Source organism: Kwoniella dejecticola, chromosome 1 (assembly GCF_000512565.2).
Source record: "Kwoniella dejecticola CBS 10117 chromosome 1, complete sequence".
Taxonomy (NCBI): Eukaryota; Fungi; Basidiomycota; class Tremellomycetes; order Tremellales; family Cryptococcaceae; genus Kwoniella; species Kwoniella dejecticola.
This window is the reverse complement of record NC_089301.1, coordinates 257,217-278,341: the sequence shown is the minus strand read 5'-3', so window position 1 is coordinate 278,341 and position 21,125 is coordinate 257,217. Positions and strand designations below refer to the sequence as shown.

At 47.9% G+C, this 21,125-nt stretch overlaps 10 protein-coding genes across 10 annotated transcripts; 8 read left to right on the top strand and 2 right to left on the bottom strand.

Moving 5' to 3' along the window:
- Positions 1-227: 227 nt before the first annotated feature.
- On the top strand, positions 228-1,305 carry I303_100107 (uncharacterized protein; the record flags this gene model as incomplete). Its single annotated transcript, XM_018403484.1, has 4 exons — positions 228-309; positions 396-522; positions 585-1,003; positions 1,112-1,305. 4 exons carry the CDS (start codon positions 228-230, stop codon positions 1,303-1,305), a joined length of 822 nt encoding a protein of 273 aa, XP_018266138.1.
- Positions 1,306-2,696: 1,391 nt separating this feature from the next.
- On the top strand, positions 2,697-4,166 carry I303_100106 (uncharacterized protein; the record flags this gene model as incomplete). The annotated part of the gene is made up of 5 exons (XM_018403483.1): positions 2,697-2,866; positions 2,954-3,347; positions 3,425-3,490; positions 3,576-3,788; positions 3,864-4,166. The coding sequence occupies 5 exons, from the start codon at positions 2,697-2,699 to the stop codon at positions 4,164-4,166; spliced, it is 1,146 nt and encodes a 381-aa protein (XP_018266137.1).
- A 353-nt stretch (positions 4,167-4,519) lies between these two features.
- I303_100105 (uncharacterized protein) lies at positions 4,520-5,677 on the top strand (the record flags this gene model as incomplete). The annotated part of the gene is made up of 1 exon (XM_018403482.1): positions 4,520-5,677. The coding sequence occupies one exon, from the start codon at positions 4,520-4,522 to the stop codon at positions 5,675-5,677; it is 1,158 nt and encodes a 385-aa protein (XP_018266136.1).
- Positions 5,678-6,459: 782 nt separating this feature from the next.
- Positions 6,460-7,620, top strand: I303_100104 (uncharacterized protein; the record flags this gene model as incomplete). The annotated part of the gene is made up of 2 exons (XM_018403481.1): positions 6,460-6,977; positions 7,137-7,620. 2 exons carry the CDS (start codon positions 6,460-6,462, stop codon positions 7,618-7,620), a joined length of 1,002 nt encoding a protein of 333 aa, XP_018266135.1.
- Positions 7,621-8,290: 670 nt separating this feature from the next.
- On the top strand, positions 8,291-9,433 carry I303_100103 (uncharacterized protein; the record flags this gene model as incomplete). Its single annotated transcript, XM_018403480.1, has 1 exon — positions 8,291-9,433. The coding sequence occupies one exon, from the start codon at positions 8,291-8,293 to the stop codon at positions 9,431-9,433; it is 1,143 nt and encodes a 380-aa protein (XP_018266134.1).
- Positions 9,434-9,680: 247 nt separating this feature from the next.
- I303_100102 (uncharacterized protein) lies at positions 9,681-12,163 on the bottom strand (the record flags this gene model as incomplete). The annotated part of the gene is made up of 11 exons (XM_018403479.1): positions 9,681-9,758; positions 9,838-9,921; positions 10,010-10,261; positions 10,379-10,791; positions 10,857-10,996; positions 11,061-11,178; positions 11,264-11,354; positions 11,432-11,479; positions 11,552-11,646; positions 11,758-11,901; positions 11,977-12,163. The coding sequence occupies 11 exons, from the start codon at positions 12,161-12,163 to the stop codon at positions 9,681-9,683; spliced, it is 1,650 nt and encodes a 549-aa protein (XP_018266133.1).
- A 668-nt stretch (positions 12,164-12,831) lies between these two features.
- On the top strand, positions 12,832-13,287 carry I303_100101 (uncharacterized protein; the record flags this gene model as incomplete). The annotated part of the gene is made up of 2 exons (XM_018403478.1): positions 12,832-13,134; positions 13,198-13,287. The coding sequence occupies 2 exons, from the start codon at positions 12,832-12,834 to the stop codon at positions 13,285-13,287; spliced, it is 393 nt and encodes a 130-aa protein (XP_018266132.1).
- A 332-nt stretch (positions 13,288-13,619) lies between these two features.
- Positions 13,620-14,124, bottom strand: I303_100100 (uncharacterized protein; the record flags this gene model as incomplete). Its single annotated transcript, XM_018403477.1, has 2 exons — positions 13,620-13,872; positions 13,982-14,124. The coding sequence occupies 2 exons, from the start codon at positions 14,122-14,124 to the stop codon at positions 13,620-13,622; spliced, it is 396 nt and encodes a 131-aa protein (XP_018266131.1).
- Positions 14,125-14,530: 406 nt separating this feature from the next.
- I303_100099 (uncharacterized protein) lies at positions 14,531-16,455 on the top strand (the record flags this gene model as incomplete). Its single annotated transcript, XM_018403476.1, has 6 exons — positions 14,531-14,578; positions 14,697-14,895; positions 15,000-15,159; positions 15,302-15,774; positions 15,895-16,053; positions 16,121-16,455. 6 exons carry the CDS (start codon positions 14,531-14,533, stop codon positions 16,453-16,455), a joined length of 1,374 nt encoding a protein of 457 aa, XP_018266130.1.
- Positions 16,456-16,791: 336 nt separating this feature from the next.
- I303_100098 (uncharacterized protein) lies at positions 16,792-19,850 on the top strand (the record flags this gene model as incomplete). The annotated part of the gene is made up of 9 exons (XM_018403475.1): positions 16,792-17,184; positions 17,297-17,399; positions 17,531-17,584; positions 17,673-17,782; positions 17,900-18,110; positions 18,216-18,352; positions 18,423-18,491; positions 18,565-18,714; positions 18,795-19,850. 9 exons carry the CDS (start codon positions 16,792-16,794, stop codon positions 19,848-19,850), a joined length of 2,283 nt encoding a protein of 760 aa, XP_018266129.1.
- Positions 19,851-21,125: the final 1,275 nt, after the last annotated feature.

The window sequence follows — 21,125 nt, the reverse complement described above, 5'->3', positions numbered from 1 at the left end:
AAATTGACAATCAATCGGCTACAGCCGTTACCTGACTTCAGGGAAGATAAGATCTCGTACGCCCTGACACACATATTTAGCTCCGAGGGTTGATCCGAGCGGTGGAAGCCGCTGAGCCATCGTTCATCAAGGACAGCTGAGCGAGTGGAGGCTGACGTCCTAAAGATAAGTTATATCGAGGATCGTCTGATGCAGCAACTCAATCATATCTCTGAGAACGCACCGACATGTCGAAGGATTTCTCGCTTGATGGGTTATTTGGAGTCAAGGGCTTGGATGTGCTCATAACAGGCGGCGGAACGGGTATAGGTGAGCTGTCTCCGGGCCATTGTTTACGAGCGAACTGATTCAACGTGCACTATGATGGACGCAAGCTGATTAGACTCGCCTGGTAGGACTATACATGGCCAAAGGTTTCGCTGTCAATGGCGCGACTACACATGTCGTAGGAAGGAGACGAAGCGTACTCGAAGAAGCCAAAGCAACGATTCTCAAGCTATCGCCCAGTGCGCAAATTTACATGTAAGTCCTGAAATTTGCGCTGTCCTGTTTAGACTGACGTTGGGCTGACACCCTATCCGAAGTCACGTTGCAGACATATCATCGCGTGAAGAAGTATCTAGACTAATATCGTCCTTCGACAAACTAGACGTCCTTATCAACTGCGCTGGGATAGTCATACCCGATACGCCAAGTACACATCTCACACCTTTACCAGAACTGCAACAAGCTCTTCTCTCCTCTCCAGCTTCGACTTGGGCTTCCACTTTCTCAGTGAACGTAGAGAGCGTCTACTTCTTATCTGTGTCACTGTTACATCTTCTGGCTGCAGCGCCGGCAGGTGGACGAATAATCAATATTTCTTCGATCGGCTCGACGATGTCTGATCCGAACACGCACCAGCCTGCTTATCAAGCTTCTAAGGCTGCTGTCAATCACTTGACTCGACTATTAGCTAGTAAATTCAGAGAACATGGAGTGAGGGTGAATGCTTTTTCTCCAGGTAAGTCATTCCGCCCTTCTCTGCTCCCCAGCATTCTCTGCTGGGCACCCTCTTGAGTGCAATACGATGAGTCCCGTTGCTGATCTTAATGCTCAATCAATGAAAAAGGCTACTTCCCATCGCAAATGCAAGATCCGAATAACCCGAAAAGCATGCTAGCCCGAGCGAAAGATCTCGTACCGCTCAAACGAGGTGGAGAAGAGGAAGATGCTGCAGGGACTGCTATCTGGCTAGCGAGTAGAGCGGGAAGCTATGTTGACGGGCAGGTCATCCCTTTGTCTGGGGGACGAGAGTGGGCTTAGTGCTTTGTGCTTTGGGCCTGGGGATGTCAGATCATTGCGGAGTATGAGCAACAAGATGAATATGCTCTTTATTCAAAATGTCAGGCAATTCATCTTCTACTTCCCTCCAATAGCTCGAGTTCGGCCCCTCAGTCTATTTGTCCAGTTATCTGACCTTGCTGAATGACGGTTCCCGGTCCTCATATTTGGTCCGGTCACTTCATCTCTCATCCGTCGATCAAAGTTGACGCTACTCTGTGTTCGAAAGCCGCTAATGAGGCTCGTAGCTCGTCATTGAGTCTAATCAGAGTCTTGTTTGCCTTCTCGAGACTGACATTCGAGGTGCGGGTTGCCTCGAGTTCAATTTCAACAGTCCAGTATCGCTTATTCTCCTTCCATAATTGCTGATGCCATGCTTCAAGCTCATCATTTCGCTGCTCGCAATTTCGGAGTCTTTCGGAATACGATGTCAGCTGTTCTTCGAGATCCTGGATTTTTCGCTGCCCCGAAGAGGCGTTGCTGTAGATATTTGCAGTGGGATAGTCTGGATATACACTTGCTTTTGTCATTGGGCGATGATCTATCCGCCTGAATCAGATGACCACATAGCAGAAGTCTGGCTCGTCATTCTGTCTGTTCCACTGTCGATGAAAACTCAGCAAAGGCCAGGATGATGACTCGGGGCCTTATATCGTGTGCATCTGGTGAATGAAAGTCAGAAAATGGCAGAGAAGTGCAGTACGATGAAATAGACCAATATCGAGTCGAAGCTAAAGCAGACTGAAGACTGAGGATCGCCGTCGTTCCTTTGATCCCCGTTGGAATGCTTTTCATCAAAGGCTAGGACCACGCGACCACGCGCGAGGTATGAAAAGTGGGCTAAGTCACTGTAAAGTCGCGCGTCATTCCTCGGTAGCGACCGTGCCGAGGTGTAAGAGCAGCTCAAAGCGGCCAATAGCCGATGACGATGGACTGAAATGCTCGCCATATCACCTCATCGTGGTTACCGGAGCTCTGCTGTCCACAGTAGGGCGATTTCTCTGTCCTCGTCCCCTCTGCATATACCTTGCGGATGTAAGGCCATGCAGGGTCGTGTATTGCATGACACAATTGAGGCTCATTGACCTCGCCGCCGCATTCCGGAGAAATCGTAACATTGGTAGACTGACGAGGAATTGCGTCACGTAAATCAGGTCCGACTCCGAAAGATTCATCATCGGACGCGCCGCGCATCCGGGATCACACAATCTCGTGAGCGATTTACGTCCGAAATCATTTAGCTACTTTCGGCTTTGGCTTTGGCTGTCGGCTTGCCATACAGATACTGTTCTACCTTACTCGTTCGTTGTACATGGTATATCGCAATACTCGCATGATGATCAATCGGTCTATTTTGCATGCATAACAAAACGATGTTTGGAATACAACTCATAGCGTTACTGACTATTGTCGCTCATGCTCTGGGATCACCACAACAATCGCCCTTCTCCGTTGTAAAACCCACGAGGGAGATCGACACTTGGGCTCTGAATCCTGCCGGCGACGCAGCGGTGATCGGAGTGAGAGCTTCAGACAATGGAAGGTAAGCCATAACATCGGACTCAAGCTAGACAATCCGTCCATGAGCTGATGGCCTGGCTTTGTTCGTTTCGTACTCTTACGTGTTCAGGCCAAGCTATGAACTGCATCATCTAGCTATCAACGCACAATATATCGTCCCTTCGACCTTGTACGGTCCAGCCAGCCCGGATGCACAGTATACATTCCTCGACGATCATACCTTCTTGACCGTATCACCTGTGAATGAGGATGAATGGGAAATTGCAACGCAGTATCTTAACTATACCACTCTACCGCCGGCTTATCCACCCTCTGCTTCGCAGCCCCAACCACTAGGCACGATATCTCGCAGTGAGACGATCAATCAGATTGCCTACTCTGGTGAAGCTGGAATTCTGACGCTGCATACAAATTCGCATCTGATATTGGTAAATCTTCACCGGGATCAGAAGCATCATTGGGCAATGAGAAGTGGGCCTTCGTTTTTACCCTTGGATAGCAAGGTGAGTTTGCTCTCACATGCGGTGTGTATGAATTTAGTCACCGGAAGGATCACGCACTAAAGCCAGTGGCTTGGCAGGTTGATAAGATTGCGACCAACGGTACCCATCTTGTTTATGCCGCTCAAAGTAATCAGCGATATGCCGTGAGTCTGTTCATCTTGCCATATAATATTGAAATAATTATCTTGCAATCCGAGCTGATGAAGCACGTTGGACATCCATCTTCAGATCTACTTGATCAATCTCGAGGAGAGTGTGCTATCGCCTACCATCATACATACTTCGCATCACACCTTGACAGCCGCCACTTTGGGACCAAACGATGTCATCGCTTGGTTATCGCAAAAAGACGAAGGGACAAGGGAACTATGGTTATTCGACGCCGGGGTGCATTCTTGGGAAGTACCATTGAGCTTCAATCATTCGCCAGAGAGCATAATCGTAAGTCAAAGAATGCCACAATGTGGATAGCAGATCAGCACGAGCAACTGTGCTGATGACAAGAATTTCTGGCAGTTCTCCAAAGACGGTGAAGCGCTCTACTTATTAGCCAAGCACGATACCCAACAATCCCTATTCCACATTTGGACATCCGTCTATTCCGACAAAAATTCGGTCGAGCCCATCAGAATACCGTCAAATGGTACGATCCATTCGGCTGTCCACGTAGGTATAACACCGCTTGATCACGCTCATTTGATAGGAGTGAAAAGCGATGGATCACGAGGAGAAGGAAAGGAATTATGGGTGATAAGCCATAGTCCGCATGAGGATCCTACCTATAATTATGAGAATATCAGGTTGACGTACTTTACATGAGTTGAGCATGCATACTATATGGATTCATCGCTGAAATTAGGCTGTTGAGGACGCGGCAGAAAAGTTGAATGACGGGAAGAGAGGGGTCCTTTGAGTTGAATGATCAGGGTCCAATGCGCTTGGATCTGTACAGTATGCTGCACGGCCAGGACGACCAGGACGCACGGGCGCACGAGCCTCAAAAACTCACATTATCTTGAGCCAAACAGTCACAAATGATACTTCACTCTGCTTTCATTTTCTCTTTCCTCCCTTTCTTCTTTCTGCTCCCACAGCCATTTTCCTTGTCTTCTGGTTGACTTCACCCCTCTCAACACATCAATCTGATAATGAGCTCTGCTCGACTGGCCATGATGCCTGAACCCGCATTAGCAAAGCTGATTGAAGCGACCTCGAATATGGTCATAGCTCGAGTACCGATGTCGCCGCAGTCAAAAGACCCTCAAGACTGGAACACCTACGTCTCGACGTTCAGTTTGACCACAATCAGTCCGCTCGAGCCAGTGCACCACATCATAATCGCCTTTCTTGTTGACGAGAGATCGATAGCTCTCGCTCAGACGTCCAAAAAGTATTACGATCAAATCATTCCCCCCCTCTACAAAAATCTTTCGATAAGCGAGGAGAACTTCGATGGGGTCTTCATGGGATTGATTGAGGACGTAGCGAATCTCCCCGCCAATACTGGACCCTCAGTGAACCAAAATGAGTGTGAACCGGCAACAATCCGTAAGATCGGTGAACGAAAATGGAAATCACTTAGATCAGTCAAAACTCTCACTCTGTTGGACGCCTACAGCGCCGACCGCTTCCTGAAGACAACAGCAAAGGATTTCAAATCTATATTCACCGAGGATTGGCTGCATATGACGGCTAGGAAGGAGGATTTCGGCCGAATATTCGTGAAAGTAGACCACCTTAAATTCAGCACTAAGCTGATCTCAGCTTTCGCCACCCAATCCCTCGAACCTTCGGTATTCAGCTCAGATCAGATGACAGATAGGACCAACACCATAAAAGAGATCTTCTTCCATTGTTACCCCGCATCTAGCTGCTTCGAATGGCCCCGTGAGTGGGCACTGGTGGAACATCCTCCAATCAGTGGACCCAGGCTCCGCCCTGCCGAAGTGATAATCTTGCAGATGATCAGCTCGAGCGCCGCGCAAAGCGACAGGAAAGACAGGGTGAAATTGAGATTTCACGTACATCCCGAGAACTTGCGTCGGTTCCTCGGCGCCCTCATTCATGGAATGCGAGACCACGATATAATGCTGGATATCGACGATACCGACCCAAAGCAGTCGATGATTGCTGCCATGGCAAGCTTTGTCTTGCTGCGTCGCTCGGAACATGTATTGCGAGGATCTCAAGTTACGTGTCTCGTCAGGAAGGCTCGTCTGAGGCAAACACCGGCGATTATACAAAGAAAAGTCGGGATAGACGTGAAGGCGGTGTCTCAAATACAGCTTAAAGCGAAGGAAGAGTTCGTCTGTCCCTGCGGCCACACATGAACACGATCAAACCAGCTTGAGGATTCATGAAGGGCGCTATATCGAATCGCCCCATGTCCAATCGACAAACAAGAAGTAGAACAAGTTCCTTATCCATTGTCCTGTATGACATACAGTATATCGCAAGTAATCATGCATTATATGTATCCTGGCGCATTCAGATATCTATCTTTTATTCCGGTCCTTCGATGATTACCTTCTACAAACAGCATTACCTTCTAAAAGCAGTATTCTGATGAACATCAACAAGGTCGAAGTAGCAGAGATTTAGCCAGCCAGAACGGCATGATCATTTGTCCGGCTAGACCATACAGTCCCACAAGGTATCTTGCTCGGTACAGTATACCATGCAAGGCGGGCGGTTACCTTGTTCTTCCCAATCCGAGTGATAACCTAGATGGAGACGGACGGGTCCTTTGGACTGATGCTCAATCCCGCTTGGACCTCCCCGGCATCTGAATACGGAGTCCTCTTTGGCACGCACAGACTAAATACAATTGGACACATGATACGACATCATCAGCAGGTGGAACCATACACACGGGATGACTGGATCAGTGTAATTCCCCTTCGTTTCACTTTTTTCCTTGCTCACTGCCCTTCTTCCTTTTTTGCCCAGAATCAAAACTCTTTGTCCAAGTCTCATCGCCAGTCATCTCTCAAGCCACACGATACTGAAACCGCATCGTGAGCGCAGTGACAGCCTGTCACAAGCCTATACTGATCTTAGCTAATATTCTGCTCTTTGACTATGTCTTGTCTTTTCGCCATCAGCTCGCATGATGCCTGCGCAAGACCCCCGAGAATGGAAGACCTACGTCTCGAATTTCTATCTCACCACAATCGCCCCATTAGCTCCAGTCCACCACATGATTCTGGATAACTTGGTTGCTGAAAAATCGGTCGCACTCGGCCGAACAGCTAAGAGATACTATGATGTGATCATTCCTTCCCTCTACCACCATCTCGTGATCGACGAGCAGAACTTCGACAAGGTATTCTACGGTCTCACGGACGAAGTGATGGAACCGCCCAAATCGCAGGAGGCATCCGAATCAAGAAACGCGTACCAGTGCTTCTCACCAATTTACAAGATCGGTCAGCGAAAGTGGGAATTGCTCAAGAAGGTCAAAAACCTCACCTTCGTTGACTCGTACAGCGCCGAACGCTTTTTCTATAAAGTGGTTGAAGAGTTCAACTCTGTCTTCTTCAGAGACTGGTATGGCATCGAAGACCGGAAGAAGGATTTCGGTCGAATTTTCGAGACCGTTCAACACCTCAAATTCGGGTCTGAGCTGATGTCAGCTTTTGTCACTCATTTTGTGGAACAACGAGAAATCGATTTCGATGGTGATCAAATGCTCGATCGACATCTCTTCAACACTCTTCCTGAGATGGTCTGCCACTGCTAGCCCACATCTCTCTGCATGGTATGGCCCCACCAATGGGAACTTCACAGTGTCTTCCTCGACGATGAGGAGTCAGATGGGGACGAGAATGATATGGAGACCCGCGAGAACAACCGGATCAGATTGCTGACTGCGATGGAAGATCTCCTCACAAAAACTATAGACTATTGCGTCATGGACAAATACCAGAAAGACAAGCTACAATTACGATTTCATGTACATCCCGATGATATTGATATCCTCCCGTTCCTTCTCGGTCCTTTCGTTACGATTCACAAGATCGTCATTGATGTCGGAACTTTCCTGAATACATCGCTCGATCCAAACGACACAGATTTCATTTACCCGGCAGCTGAGCTTGGTGAATTCATGGCGTCATCCAACATCACATGCCTGCTCACAGAAGATGATAGCCTCCCCAATGTCAGAAAAGCCTTCGAACAGTTGGGTTTCGATGAGGAATTCAGATCTCAGCTTGATACCACCAGCGAGAAGGAGTTTATATGCCCATGCTCTAGCGTCAGTGAGGCATGAGGTCGACCTAGAGCCGTATGGCTACGAAACAAAGTAAGGTCGATAGTGGATCCAGGACGGGGTTAAAGGTGATTGTCACCCGAGGAAGCAAGAGCAGAATAAGTGAACGAACGGGCCATCGACAATCCCTCTTGCGTGGACCCTGTATGTCGTATGTAGATTGAGTCGACTTCACATCGTGTATTTTATATTCATGCATGTGACCGAAAGACCTCGGGCGGCGCATGTGTATGCACTCTCTGGCCAAACTGGGGATTTGTTAGGCTGGCATATCTGACTTGAGTTTGTCGTTGTGGAGCGTGGCTCCCAATTGAAGTCGCTCGGGGCCGATCACGCTTTGATCCCTTTGATCGAGATCTAAAAAATGATGCCACGCACAGACCGACTCCGAGCTGAAATTGTATGGAGCTTCACCATCGTGAACACGGAAACACGAGTTGACTGGGTTGAGATCAAACTCATTCCTTTCCTTTCCTTTTCTTGCTTTTTTTCTTTCTTTCCTTCTGTCATTCTTCGCCTTTTTCCTTTCCTTTTCCATAATTCATTTCGCTACATTCCACTCTCTGGCTATCATCCGGTATTCTCCGGCGTGCACGTGTCGTAAGTGGAATCTGTCGCAGAGAAGTACCGCTCCCAGCTGATCTCCCTGGTTGTCGGATCAGCTCACATCATGCCGCCGCGTCCACCAATGCTTTCAGACTGGAAAACATACGTCTCGACCTTCAACTTGACCACTATCGCTCCAATAGCTCCGGTACACCACCTCATCCTCGATGTCCTGGTCGCCGCCAAATCGCTCAGCCTTGCTTGTACATCGAAGAAGTACTATGATCTGATCATCCCGCCGCTTTACCATAATCTCGAGATCGACGAGAAGAACTTCGAAAGCATCTTCCACGGTCTCACCGTCGAGGTTCTTCGAACACCCGAGCGACAACGATCTTCGAACAACACGAGGCAGCAACATGAGATCGGCGAACGAAAGTGGAACCTGCTCAAAACAGTCAAACATCTTACTCTCTCAGACGCTTACAGCGCTAGCCGTTTCGTAAACCAAGTCATATCTGACCTCGAGCCCCTTTCTGATCAAGTATGGCTAGGTCCTGAGAATATGGGTCTGAGGCGTTACAGGATCTTTCGGAACTGCGAACATCTCAAATTCACAGCTGAGCTGATGTCAGCGTTCGCTATAACCTACACTGAGGAGCGGCTGATCGATTTCGGATCGGATCAAGTGACAAATAGACACCTCTACGATTCGGTCGGAGAGATTATCTTTCACTGTCAGCCAGACTCGCTCTGCATGGAATGGCCTCACAAGTGGTCGCCGAACAGTTACTTCCTCGAGGACATGTACGATCGAGATAAAGATGGCAATTTTGACGACTGCGATATGACTTTATCCATTTCCATCGATGGCTTCCTACACGAGATAGTGGAATATCTCAATTATTTCGACGATCTCGACACAAGGAACAAAATCCGATTCAGGTTCCATCTACGATACGAGGATCTTTGCATTCCTACCCAGATGTACCCCACCCACCTCCCCGAGCACAAATTCATTTTCGACTTGCAAGATTCCATCCAAGAACTGACGGCTCCAAGTCGGGACCCGTCCACAAACAGCTTGACAAGCCTTCTCGGCGACAACGTTACCCCGCCGAACGTCAAGTATCTGATCAAATACGAGGAGGGTTTTCAGCAGATCATAGAGAAGATCTTGGTCGAGATGGGTCAAGATAAGCCTTCCCTGTCGAAAGTTCATACCACGAAAGAAGAGGAACTCATTTGCCCATGCTGCAAGTATTGAAAAGGCGAGAAAATGAACCCGAGGAGCGTGAAGACACGCGAAATCGCTGGTGCTGGCTGGGAAGGTTGGGGAGCAATGGATCAGGAGTGAGAAATCACTGCTTGGCTCTTGGTGAAGCTCGTTATAGAGCATGCAGAACGGCGCTCTGCCCGCCTGTCATCTTCAGTGAATTCCGCGATGAGTAAAGTGTATTATCTGAATCGTTTTCTGGCATTATGCATCGTATATCCATGCGGTTTGTACAGGTCTATTTGCCCTCAGCCGATTTGGCTGGAGTAGTACTTGGTGTACCGCCTTTCGACCGATTCGCCAACAAGCCTTGGAACTAGGTACACCCGACAAATGCAGAATTTAGCACAGAGCCGCATTCAGACTGCAGATTGCAAATTGCTATGTGTACTTACGAAGTTATGTAACGCTTCGTTCGGCATCGCATTACCTCCCGGAGCAGGAGATGTAGGGGATAGAGGTCCATTCTTACTCGGATCCTAAATTATGCATCACACACATTGTCAACCACCATCCTCAGACGATTTAAAGTGAATGTGCGATGCTTTAAGGAAGTGATCGACTCACCTTCCTGCTCAACCTGGCGAACTTCTCTTTCAGCTCCTCCCCCTTTTCGAGCCCCTCCATCTCCCCCAAAGCTTTCTCCACTCCAGGTAAATTCAAGCCTTCCGCACCTGACATCGGACCTACTACAGTCGCTGCAGCATGTCTGAAGGAGGCTTTCGGATCTCTATTCGGATCTTTAAGTAACAAGTCCAATTGACGGGATAAGAAGGACTGCTCCGTTTCTGGAATTGTCGATTGCGCAGTATTGTTTGGCTACAACGATAAAAAGATGATCGAGATGAGCTTTATTCACCACACAAAATCATCTTCACTTCCGCAACTGTGGAGGATCTTGATAATGAAGCTGCGAAAGCGGTTGCGAGAGCTCACCCTTGATCCCCTTTCAACAAGCGGTATCGTCGCTTCCCAAATCCCTTCCAACGTTTCTCCCTCCGGCTCGTTTTCATCCTCCTCACCTTTGAAACGCCTCAAACTATTTTGAAAGGCTGTTCCTATACGAGCCGGATCGAATCCCTCTCTCAAGACGTTGACTTTACCCCAACTATCCCAGCCTGACGGAACCATTACTGCGTCTCTGTCCAATACATTCGCTCGATGAGGGAACGGGAATCGTGTAGAAGCTGTATGTATTGTCGGCGTGGGGTCAATTTGCGCAGTCGATGTGTTGGTGGTGGTCAAGCTCAGCGTTGGAGGGACGGTATAGAGCCTGTGTAGGAGGTAAGATCGGAGTAGAGAGTACGTGGTGGGCTGAGTTGGCGCCGTGTAGAATAACGAAGCTCCGTCTGGTAGTCACGAACAATCAGCTTGATTGAGTTTGCTCCGGGGCGTTTGAACGACTTTTACTTACATGCCAAGCAGATTGTCCGGAGAACTTGCTGGATCCAATCTGTACGCTCTTCCCAGCCGCCACCTTTCATACCTACTTCTTCTCCCACCGAATCTATCAGATCCGCTTTTGTGCATACTACCGTTATCGGAATCCCATGACTGTAAGAAATTATCAACAGTGTCAGCAATCACCCTGATACAATCCTTCGAACGGATGGCCTACCTGTTCAACGTTAGGGTACCCGGTGCCAAGGGCAATAGAGCACCAGCACCAGCGTAAGACGCTGTACTTGCCGAAGGTGTTGGGGACGGTTCCGAATAATGCTGAACATGAGATTGTACTGTTCGACGCAAGCTTAGCGAGTTGACCTTTCTACGGCAGATATCCCGTTCCTGGTCATGCCACGGGATGGGACGAGTACTAACATCTTTCTTTCAGCTCATCAAGCTCTCCTCTTTCTGCGGCACTTGACGACCATTCGTCTATCCATGATAGCCAAGTAAGAAGTTCTTGGACCTGCACACAGTGTTTCCGCAAAGTCAATCAGGTGTGCTAAAAGGCGAATGTGAATGACCAGCATAGCAAGGGCTCACCATTGAGGAGGGTTTGGTCCAGTCCAGTACGATGACTACCGCTGTATCCTACCAGAAGCGATTTCTCAGCTTTGTGATGAATGATGTAGCAAATCTCATGCAGGCTGAATGATAACTTACGGATACTGGATGAGGGGGTAATGCCTTAGAAATCAGTCGTAGGAGGCTCGGATGCGAAGAAGGTGGATAAAAGACCGAGAGCGGAGGGACAGAATCTATGAGGAGAAAGAGAATCTTGTCAGCGACATTGTAAAGATTCCCGAGTTGTAAGACAGGCATGGAAAGAGGTACAGAACAGAGCAAGAGATTTGATCTAGTTTACTCACCCTCATCACCATCCGATATATCAATCACCTCATACCCAATCGCCAGTCCCTTCTTCCCATTTCTGGACTGCTTATACGATTTCCGCTTTTTTGAGGATACGTTGAGCTGCGATAAGAGGTGTGTGCGCCCATGGTGTCGTTCGGCTTGAATGACAGCGAAGGAACAACGGTCAGTCGGCGGATTAGATATCAACAACGAGTAAGTAAGTTTCGACTTACACAGCACGATGAGGTTCTTCCTTGATAAACCTTTCTGTCTATCTGCGCTGCCCAGTATCTCGGTCCATAAACTACCGCTCCCTCCGCCTTCGCTTTGGGCCTTCCGGTGTGTCGAAGTGGTTGGTGATGGTCTGGATGGGCCTGCTGTCGCTGATGCTGATGCTGATGCGGAGGCGTTGATGTTCATACTGCCTCTGTTATGCAGTCTGACACTGTAGACAGTGATCGGAGTCGTCACTTCCACAGTTTTTGTCTTATGTTGCAAGGTATATTGAGAGGGAATCTGATGGTCTGAGCTCAAAAGTGACTATGGACCATGTAATGAATTCTTGTTGTTCGAAAGACGCGTTGACTGTTGCTCGCGTGGGTCAAAGCGCAATCTCACGTGGCTTCCTGAATCGTCCTTTAATTTATCTATTGAGGTACACTTTGTACATGGCTTCATGGATCTCTGAGAGTCCTCGAGATATGTGTACGTTTTTATTCACTTCTTTGTTTCTCTTAACATCGAGCTAAGTCGCAATGAGAGCCCACAGATGGACAAACGAAGAGAATGTATCGATTTGATATTCCCCAATGCAATACACACCATTATTGGCTAAGTTCACAAATGACAAAACCTCGCATCGGTGAAGCTGACGTTATCTATGGTCACATTAACTTTCCAGACTCTATCTATCAAGCTGAGGGCGTCAAAGCTCAGCGAACGAAAAGACAGATTGCGAATTCGTTTTCTTCGTCTCTTCTATTTACCTAAATTTTCTTTCTTCTTCCCCTTCTCTTGCCTTTCAGCTTACATACAAAACCCTTCACCGGATCGCCTGTATCTCTTGATACTCTCAACCCTCGTCGAACATGCCCACGCACAATTCCATCAAACGATCCTTATCATCCTCCCCTCTCCCTTCTGCGGATTTTCCCGCAGACATGAAACCTCTCGTCAGCTCGCCTGTCACACCCAAAAAGATTAAAGGTAATAAGACCATCAAGGCTGAAACCCCTAATCGTTCTAGTCCTGATTCGACTCCTCAGAAAGCCAAGACGAATGGATCTGGTTTTAGTCCCGCATCCGAGGGCTGGACCGCGCGAGATCGACTAGAGCTCTTCGAGGCTATAGTTGGGAATGTCGATATAAAGTGGAACGAAGTCTCTTTAAAGGTGACACTCCTCCAATCAGTGTTGTAAACTCCTCGTCTGATCGTTGGGTGTATATCCTGTTAGATGAGCTCAGACTTCTCGCCTAAGCAATGTAGAGATCAGTGGCATCGAAATGTCGGAAAGAAGCTCCGAAAAGCTTTGAGCGAAGAGTGAGCAGATCAGTAAGCAGTTTATACTCCTTGTATCTTATACCTGTTATTGCTTTTGATAACGCTGAGCCTCATTTTCATCCACTAGATAGGCACCGAGGTCCTTGCAGTTGGATCGAGAGAGTGAGAGAGAGACAAACAGGAGCAGGACTCTAATAGAAGATGCCGTAGGAAGGAAGTTGGCGATACAGGGTATAAATGCATGATATACAATTTGATGCTCGATGTTCATTGCCACGGGACATATTCGTTACAAGTCACTCCTTCTTCTTTGTCGTCGCTTGAGGTTCATGATCATTGGGGCATCTGTACAATCATGGAAGCCGACGATCAGCTCTACTTATCATACATCAGAGTAAATCTGCTCACCTGCACACCCATCTCTTTTCGCCAAGCTTCAAACTCGCCTTCTTTATTCTTATAATTCTTCACCAGACTCTCCAACACCTCTTTTATACCATTGAAGTTGGTCTCCAGGTTCGGTATCACGTCAACTACATTCCTCTTCACTAGTGTTCCGCCTATCAATCTGTAGCATGTTCGAGAGGGGTCAGACTCTTTAAGCGGTTTTAGTGTGGACAGCACCAAGCTACAGATGTCGGAATGCACGTCGGATGCGAGAAAGTAAGAACATTAGTAATGGTAAACATGATCAGTATCCGCTTCATCGTCGAATTGAGGAAGAGAAAGAAGCTCACGCATGCTCCTCCATCTCCGACTCGATCTCCCCGATCTTCTGAGCGAGGTTCTGCAATTCCGTTCGATATCGCTGGAAGATTATAGGTACTTCTTGCGGATCAGGTTTTCTGGTTTGCTGAGCTGCGACTGACTTGGGAGGCATGTTGCTTTGATTCTTTTGATTCTTCTCTTCTGTGCGATCTTCGACCAAGTGTAATTTGTTCTTTGTATCTCTCTTATTCTGTTATATCGTCTGAATCCTCTGCTTGTTGTCCTGTGATGATAGCTGTGATCAATTTAACATTTCAGTGCCGCTCAACTACAACTTCGTCTCGACCCAAACGTAAATCGAGGCCCCGCACGATTTACGAGCGGGAATTGCCGGGATAATTTCAAAGTGGCACATTTTTATCATTTTCAACTTCGCTCTGTCGTCTTTTGTTCAACCTCCATCACTGCATCCAACAACCTTGAATTTGCGTCAATCAAGCGTAACATCTACATACTATACCATACCAAAAGAGACAGGTTCTCCTCAACGTCTCACCAATAGCAACCAAGTCGTCAAGATGGGAGACTCGATAACTATAGCACCGGAATTACCATTCCGACAACAAGTCAGTCGTCTACACATTTCTTCCTTCCTTTCCTATTCTTCCAGGCGAGGCCGTTCAAAAATGCAAGAAATGCACAGTGGAGATGTTGGAGAGATGCTGATACTGTATATTCGTTCAGGTCATTGAACTTGCTTCTCACCTGGCTAGATCTCTCCCTTCCTCCGACCAAGCCTCTTACCGAGAGTTCGTCGGATCATTCGAGAGCCAAGTCAAAGAGAATGAGGAGGTTACAGATGCTCAAAAGCAGGAGATTGTTAAGAGCTTAGTCGGGAAGGTTGGGGAGCTGAAAGGTGCTTTGGACGGGGTGAAGGAGTCGGGTAAGTATAGACCGTCACATCCTGCTGACATTCGCATTGGCATCCAACAAACCACTCATACCTTTGTTGGCAAGCTGACTGATTGGATCTGAACGCTATGACAGACGTCGAAAGCTCCCACTTGTTATTGCAATATACCCTTTCGTCGACTTTCGATAATTCCTCCCCGGAATACTCTACTTTGGTCAAGAGCGTAGTTGAGTCTGTCCAAAAGGGAGGCGAGGCTAGTGGGAAACAAAGTAGAGTGGATGTCGCTTCTCGAATGTGAGTGGGTCTCGCAGCTTCATGCGTCGATTGGGACGAGCGTTTTGTCATCACCTGAGAATGCAAGGCATAAATACGCCTTCAGAAGGCTTCACATCCGTCACGTCGACCAGCTCAGGCTCATTCGCTATCATTTTTCTAGCCTCAACAACACATACAACACCCTCCCAACTACCTCTTCACTCCGACCTACCGTACTCTTATCTCTACTCTCCCTGCTCGCTTCATCGTCAGACCTTTCTATCCTTCCTTTACCCTCATCCACCCTGTCTCAAGCAGTCTCTCAATGGTCGATCCCCTCAGCCGAAAAGGTATCAACCCTCACCTCGATAGCGGATCTCTACAAGTCTTCCGACCTGAAACGATCTTTGGAAGTATTGACCTTAGCCCTGAGGGAGAGTGTTGACACTAAGATAGTGGAGAAGGCGGTATTGGTCAACCTGGCTATAAATGATAAATTCGAGTTGGACGAGATCTTGGCTATCCAGGGTGTTAAAGAGAACTTGGGTCAAGCTGCATCTGTCTTTGGGCTGTTCACGGAACTCGATGAGGTCGATGCGGTCTCAAAGGGATTGGAATGGGCTAAAGCCAATGCTTCTTGGGTCGAGAGTGCCGGTGAGTTGGTCTGGTCTACCTATGGATAAATCTGAATTTCATCGACTTCGTTTCCAACTCATTGTATATCTATTGCGAGATGTAATGCTGACTTGGTGTTTATTTGCGCTTGATATTCAGGTATCACCGGGTTCACCGCTGAATCAGTGGTCAGGAAATTACGATTGATAGCTTTACTTTCGCTCGCCGCCAAATCCGAGACCCGTCAATTACAATACGCACCAATTGCTAAGGCTTTGGCAATTGATGAAAGCGAAGTCGAGGCTTGGGTCATCGATGGTGGGTCCAATCAGTAATACTAAACTCAACGAGGCTATTGGCTGACGAAATGAGTAATTATGATCAGCCGTTCGATCCAAATTATTATCCGCCAGAATCTCTCAACCACTCTCATTGATCAAGATCCAATCCGTCTCTTCGCTTTCTGCTAGCTCGAAACAATTCGGTATGAGCGAATGGCAATTGTTGGAGAAACGACTGAACGAGTGGAAAGTTTCGGTCAACGAGGCTCAAACGGTAGTTGAAGAAGCGCAGAAGATCGCTGAGCAGCCTTTGAGTAATCCTACTCAAAGACGTGGTCAGGGTCAGGGACAAGGACAAGGTCAAAGGAGACGAGAACAACAGGATAACGCTCAACAACAGCAACAGCAGCCTCAACAGGCTGAGGAGGTTGCTGCTTAGATATCTGAGACATGCATATGCATTGAGATTATGATCATGATAATGAGCATCTTTGATCGATGATGCATCCCCAGTGATACTTGATACTTTGCCAGTTCACTCACTGTAGATAATTTAGCTGCGCCACTTTGATTACGGATATCGCCACCGTTACACACAGGGACGTTAACCGGTCAGTGCGTCACCTCACCATTCAACATCTCCTTTATCCTATCTTCTAAATCGCATCTCACTCTCTCTCTGTTCCATTTACTCAACTTGTTCGACATTCGCATTCCTCTCTCAACGACACGCTTGCTGCACAGACATACATCGTCTTCTGATACGACAGCGAGGATGGACGACCCCCTCTCACCGCATAATATCAATCCATCATGGTCCGACACACCGACCGCTTCTTCCTCATTCTCAACTCCACATTTAACGTCAGATACGCTGGACCCCCTTCCTACTTCTACCTCAGGCTTCACCTCGTCCGTACCCTCATCCACGTCAACTTTCTCCCCTTCTCAAAGCGAATTCGATAGAGAACCTAAAGTATTCGGTGCACCTGTGCCTTCCCTCTTCTCACCTACATCTACACCTTCAAATGGTAACGGCAATGGCGAGTCTGTCTCCTCTGCAGGTGCAGCTAGAGGCGGATCGAGAGACAATGCGCCGTACCTCCGAGTGAGGATCAGTGGGCTTGAGAGGAATAGGAAAGACCTTTTAATCAGATTCGATGCTAGTGTGAGTCCCCTCCTATCGGATTTGATTCATACACCTTTCATAGCCTTCCAGTTGGGCTATTTTCGGTAGGGTGGATTCGAAGCTCAATCATGCCTTTTCATCTTGCGTACAGACTAACTTGCCCAATTTTCGGACTTCGGTATATCGGAATATGCAGAGATCATATATCGAATTCCAGCGATTCGGGGAACAAGCTCAATTGTGTTGTCCTCAAAGTAAGCTCTCAGTCACCATGCATTTCTCTTCAGCTTCATCTCACCTCTTCTCATCCCCAAAAGACAAGCAAACGAGTATACATTACGGGTATTGCGCATTGCTTACGTTTATAATCTGTTGATGAACATAGCTATCATTCCCGCTTTACCACTTCCTTCAACATCGGCTTTGACGGATGAAGAGGGTGGGCCCGGTCTCCGTAACTCATATAACCTGTCGGACGTAATTGGCGTACAAGCACAGCTGACGGAGAAGCATACTCCCTTGCACAGACGATCGACTAGTCAGAATAGCATTGCAGAGGTGGTTCACCAGGATTTGTGAAGATCCGATATTGATGAAGGATGATGAGTTGAGATCGTTCATCGAATCTGACTTTGGAGTAAGTCTGCTCACTTCATGACTATCTTGCTGTTCTGCCCCAATCGGTCGAAGGCAGCAGGCAGCAAGCCGACTCAAAACAAAACGACTGATTCGATGATGCTTTGAAATTACACAGTACACACCCGTCCCGCCACCCTCAGCCCGTCGGTCCTCCGCAGCATCAGCAGCAACAGGCGTATTCTCGGCTGCTCTATCGAAAGTGGTCAGACGAGAACCACTGGACGAGGACGATGAGTTGCAAAGTGCCAAGAACGCGCTGGACAAGTTGGAAGAACGATGGGGAACTGCAGCTACCGCTGTCAACGGAATCGGCAAAGCGAGGCGAGGTGAGTCGATATCTCACCCTGACTGCTGTATCAGAGCAGGCATACTTGTCAATCTCTATCTGGTTATTTATAACATGCTGAAGTAATTGTCTGGCACCTGGTTAGCTTTTGCGGTGACCAATGCCGATGTAGGAGCGAAATTGGTCTCCCTGTCCACGGTGGAATCGGATCCTCATTTGGCTGCTGCCGAGAGAAAGATGGGCAGGACATGGGAGCACGTTTCTGGGATGTTAGGTGCCCAGGTGAGTTAACTCTGCTATTCTCCGAGCTCAGCCCCCAAAAATCAAGCTAAGCGTTGGTCATTGATGTTAGGCCGCATCTGAGAACGTCATATTGAGTGATTCATTGGGATATCAAGCCCTCAACGCCAGAGCCGCAAGAGTCAGTGGCTTTGCTCACTTGACCGATCCGAATGCTCACATGGGGATAAGCTGACCACAAACGTGACCAACAGGATGCACTGGTCCAACGCACAACCCTGCTCGAAGACTCTCAAACAGCCACCAAATCAGCAATCAACAAGCGCCGAAACGTCGAGAGAATGAAGGGTAGCTCGAAAATAGATCCTGTGAAGGTAGATGATGCCCTGCATGAGATGGGAGAGGTGAGTGTTTCTTCTCACCTTCCACGCTCGCGCACTGAATCTGCCTAAAGGCTTCCCTTTGAGCTGACATCTGTCAATAGGCAAATGCATTGGAGACATCCCTGTCGAATCGACTACAAGCGATATCTCAAAATCTGCACCTGTCCATTCGTACGCACTCACGGCACGCGCACGAAGATATCGCTGTGGCTTTGTTGGAAGCAGCAAGGATGAGCGTGATGTACCATAAACAACACTTGAGGGAGCTCGAGGCTCTCAAGCCTGATTTAGCGAAGATCGGTACCTCGGCACCTGTGTCTGCCACACCGAAGGTCGTGGGCAGATCGCCCAAGAGAAACTCCGTCGGCTTGCCTCCTATCCAGGCTCAGACTACGCCACAAGCACAAGTTAGGAGAGCACCACCTCAGCAGAACAGCGGTCCGCCGCCTCTGGCTGGTATGCCTCAAGGATTCGCACCTGTGCCTACACCCACCGCTGCTCCGGCAACCCGGCCACCTGCGCCTGTACCACCTCAACATTCCCAGACGCCGTACAATCAAGGGCCTCAACTTCAGCCACAGCCACAACAACAACGACACCAATCAAATCAACCTCCTTTCAACCATCAGCAAAGATCTCAACCGCAGCAGCAGCAGCCGCCATATCCCCATCAACAACCTTATACTAATCAAAACCAGCCCGCTTACTCCCAACAAGGCCCAGGCCCATCACAAGGTCAACCGTATCCCCAACAACCTTCTTTTTCAGGATATCCTCAACAAGGTGGTTATGCAGCTCGACCACCACCTGGTTCGGCTCCTGGTCCTGGTACTGATTCACAAGGATATAATCATATGAACGGCACTCAATCGATGTTCTTACCTAATCCCAATGCTCGTAATGGACCAGCATCAGCATCAGCATCAGGCTTCGGACCAGGACCGGGACCAGGGCCCAGCGATCCTTTGGGAGGCGGAAGCAGGGGCGGGTTCCAAGGTGCAGGTCCAGGTGCAGCGGGGGTGAGCCAGAGTGTCATGTTACCTCCGCATCACCGAGCGGGGACGCCGAACTCCCAGAATTCGGGGACGATGGGAAGAGGAGGAGGAAGGAAATTGGATGAAAGGCAGGCTGCTAGGATGTTAGCTGGGGGCTTTTAGTTCATTCTTAGGAGAAGATTGATAGGCTGTATATTCAAGGCGCATACATATGATATGATCTCATGCATTTTCGCTGTTTTCGCTGTTTCCGCTGTCCATCCATAATACTTTGGTATGATATCGAATCCCAAAGATGTAGTACAGCCCATCCTACTGCTCGGACTGCTTTGAGGAGATCAGAGAATCGTAAGATCACCACCACATGCTATGAAAGTACTATTGCGGTTACCGTACGTTGGACGCTGATTCATCCGATTCCGAGTTTATTGTCATACGTGTCAGTGTGTCCGTGTGTCAGTGTGTCTGTGTGAGGCTGGCCAGGGAGATCATGTTCATTCACATTGATCGGATGCGGCAGCGTACGGATGTACGGATGTACGGATCAATCGTGATATGATTTTCGCCTTTGGTAGATTATTGGCGGGCGGGCGTCCTTTCGTAAGGAGTGACTCGTTATCAGATTGAGGTCGACTTGATACAGCACGATCGTAATCACCATAATAACATGATCCTAATTGTAATCGTAATCGTAATCCTTATCACAACCATGATTGTAGCGCGACCCCCGATTCGTAATCAACCAAAAAAGAAATAATGCTAATTTAGTCTTCGGATAGGACGCGTAATTATCGGATCCAACCGGGATTACGTTGTCCGTTTTCCACTATATTCACTGGCGGATCCACGTGTTTATCCCTTTTTCCAGGGTTTCAGAATATAAAATAAACAACGGTTGAGCTGTGAAAATTAGTTTGATGTTTTATCGTACCACCTCGTAAAATATCAGATTATCCTACGCGGTGGCACTGGCTCGTACTATGAATTTTAGGGTGGTCAATGGGTCAATATGATTATATAACAACATGAATATGATATCCTTCAGCTTTGTACACTTGCAACGATTCTCATAGACTTATAGACATATAGAGATAGGTTATACTACAAGACAAGACAAGACAAGACACTAAGTTCACTTGTCTGCTTTACATTCCTTAATAATCAGAAAATATCAATATCAATACATCACCCGTGGCTTATACGCAGTCAACAAACCAATTCGACGATATTCTCGTACGACCAAAAGCAACAGCAAAGGACCAAGCTTACGAATACCTTACTTGGATACCAGCGACAGCCTAGTATATCAACATTCGGCACAGTCATCGGATATACATATCCATAGAAGTAGAATCCACATCTGAGAACTATCATCGCTGCAAGAGTTGAACAAGTCAGTGGGACATTACCTCTTCAATACCATCAGCCTTCGGCCGA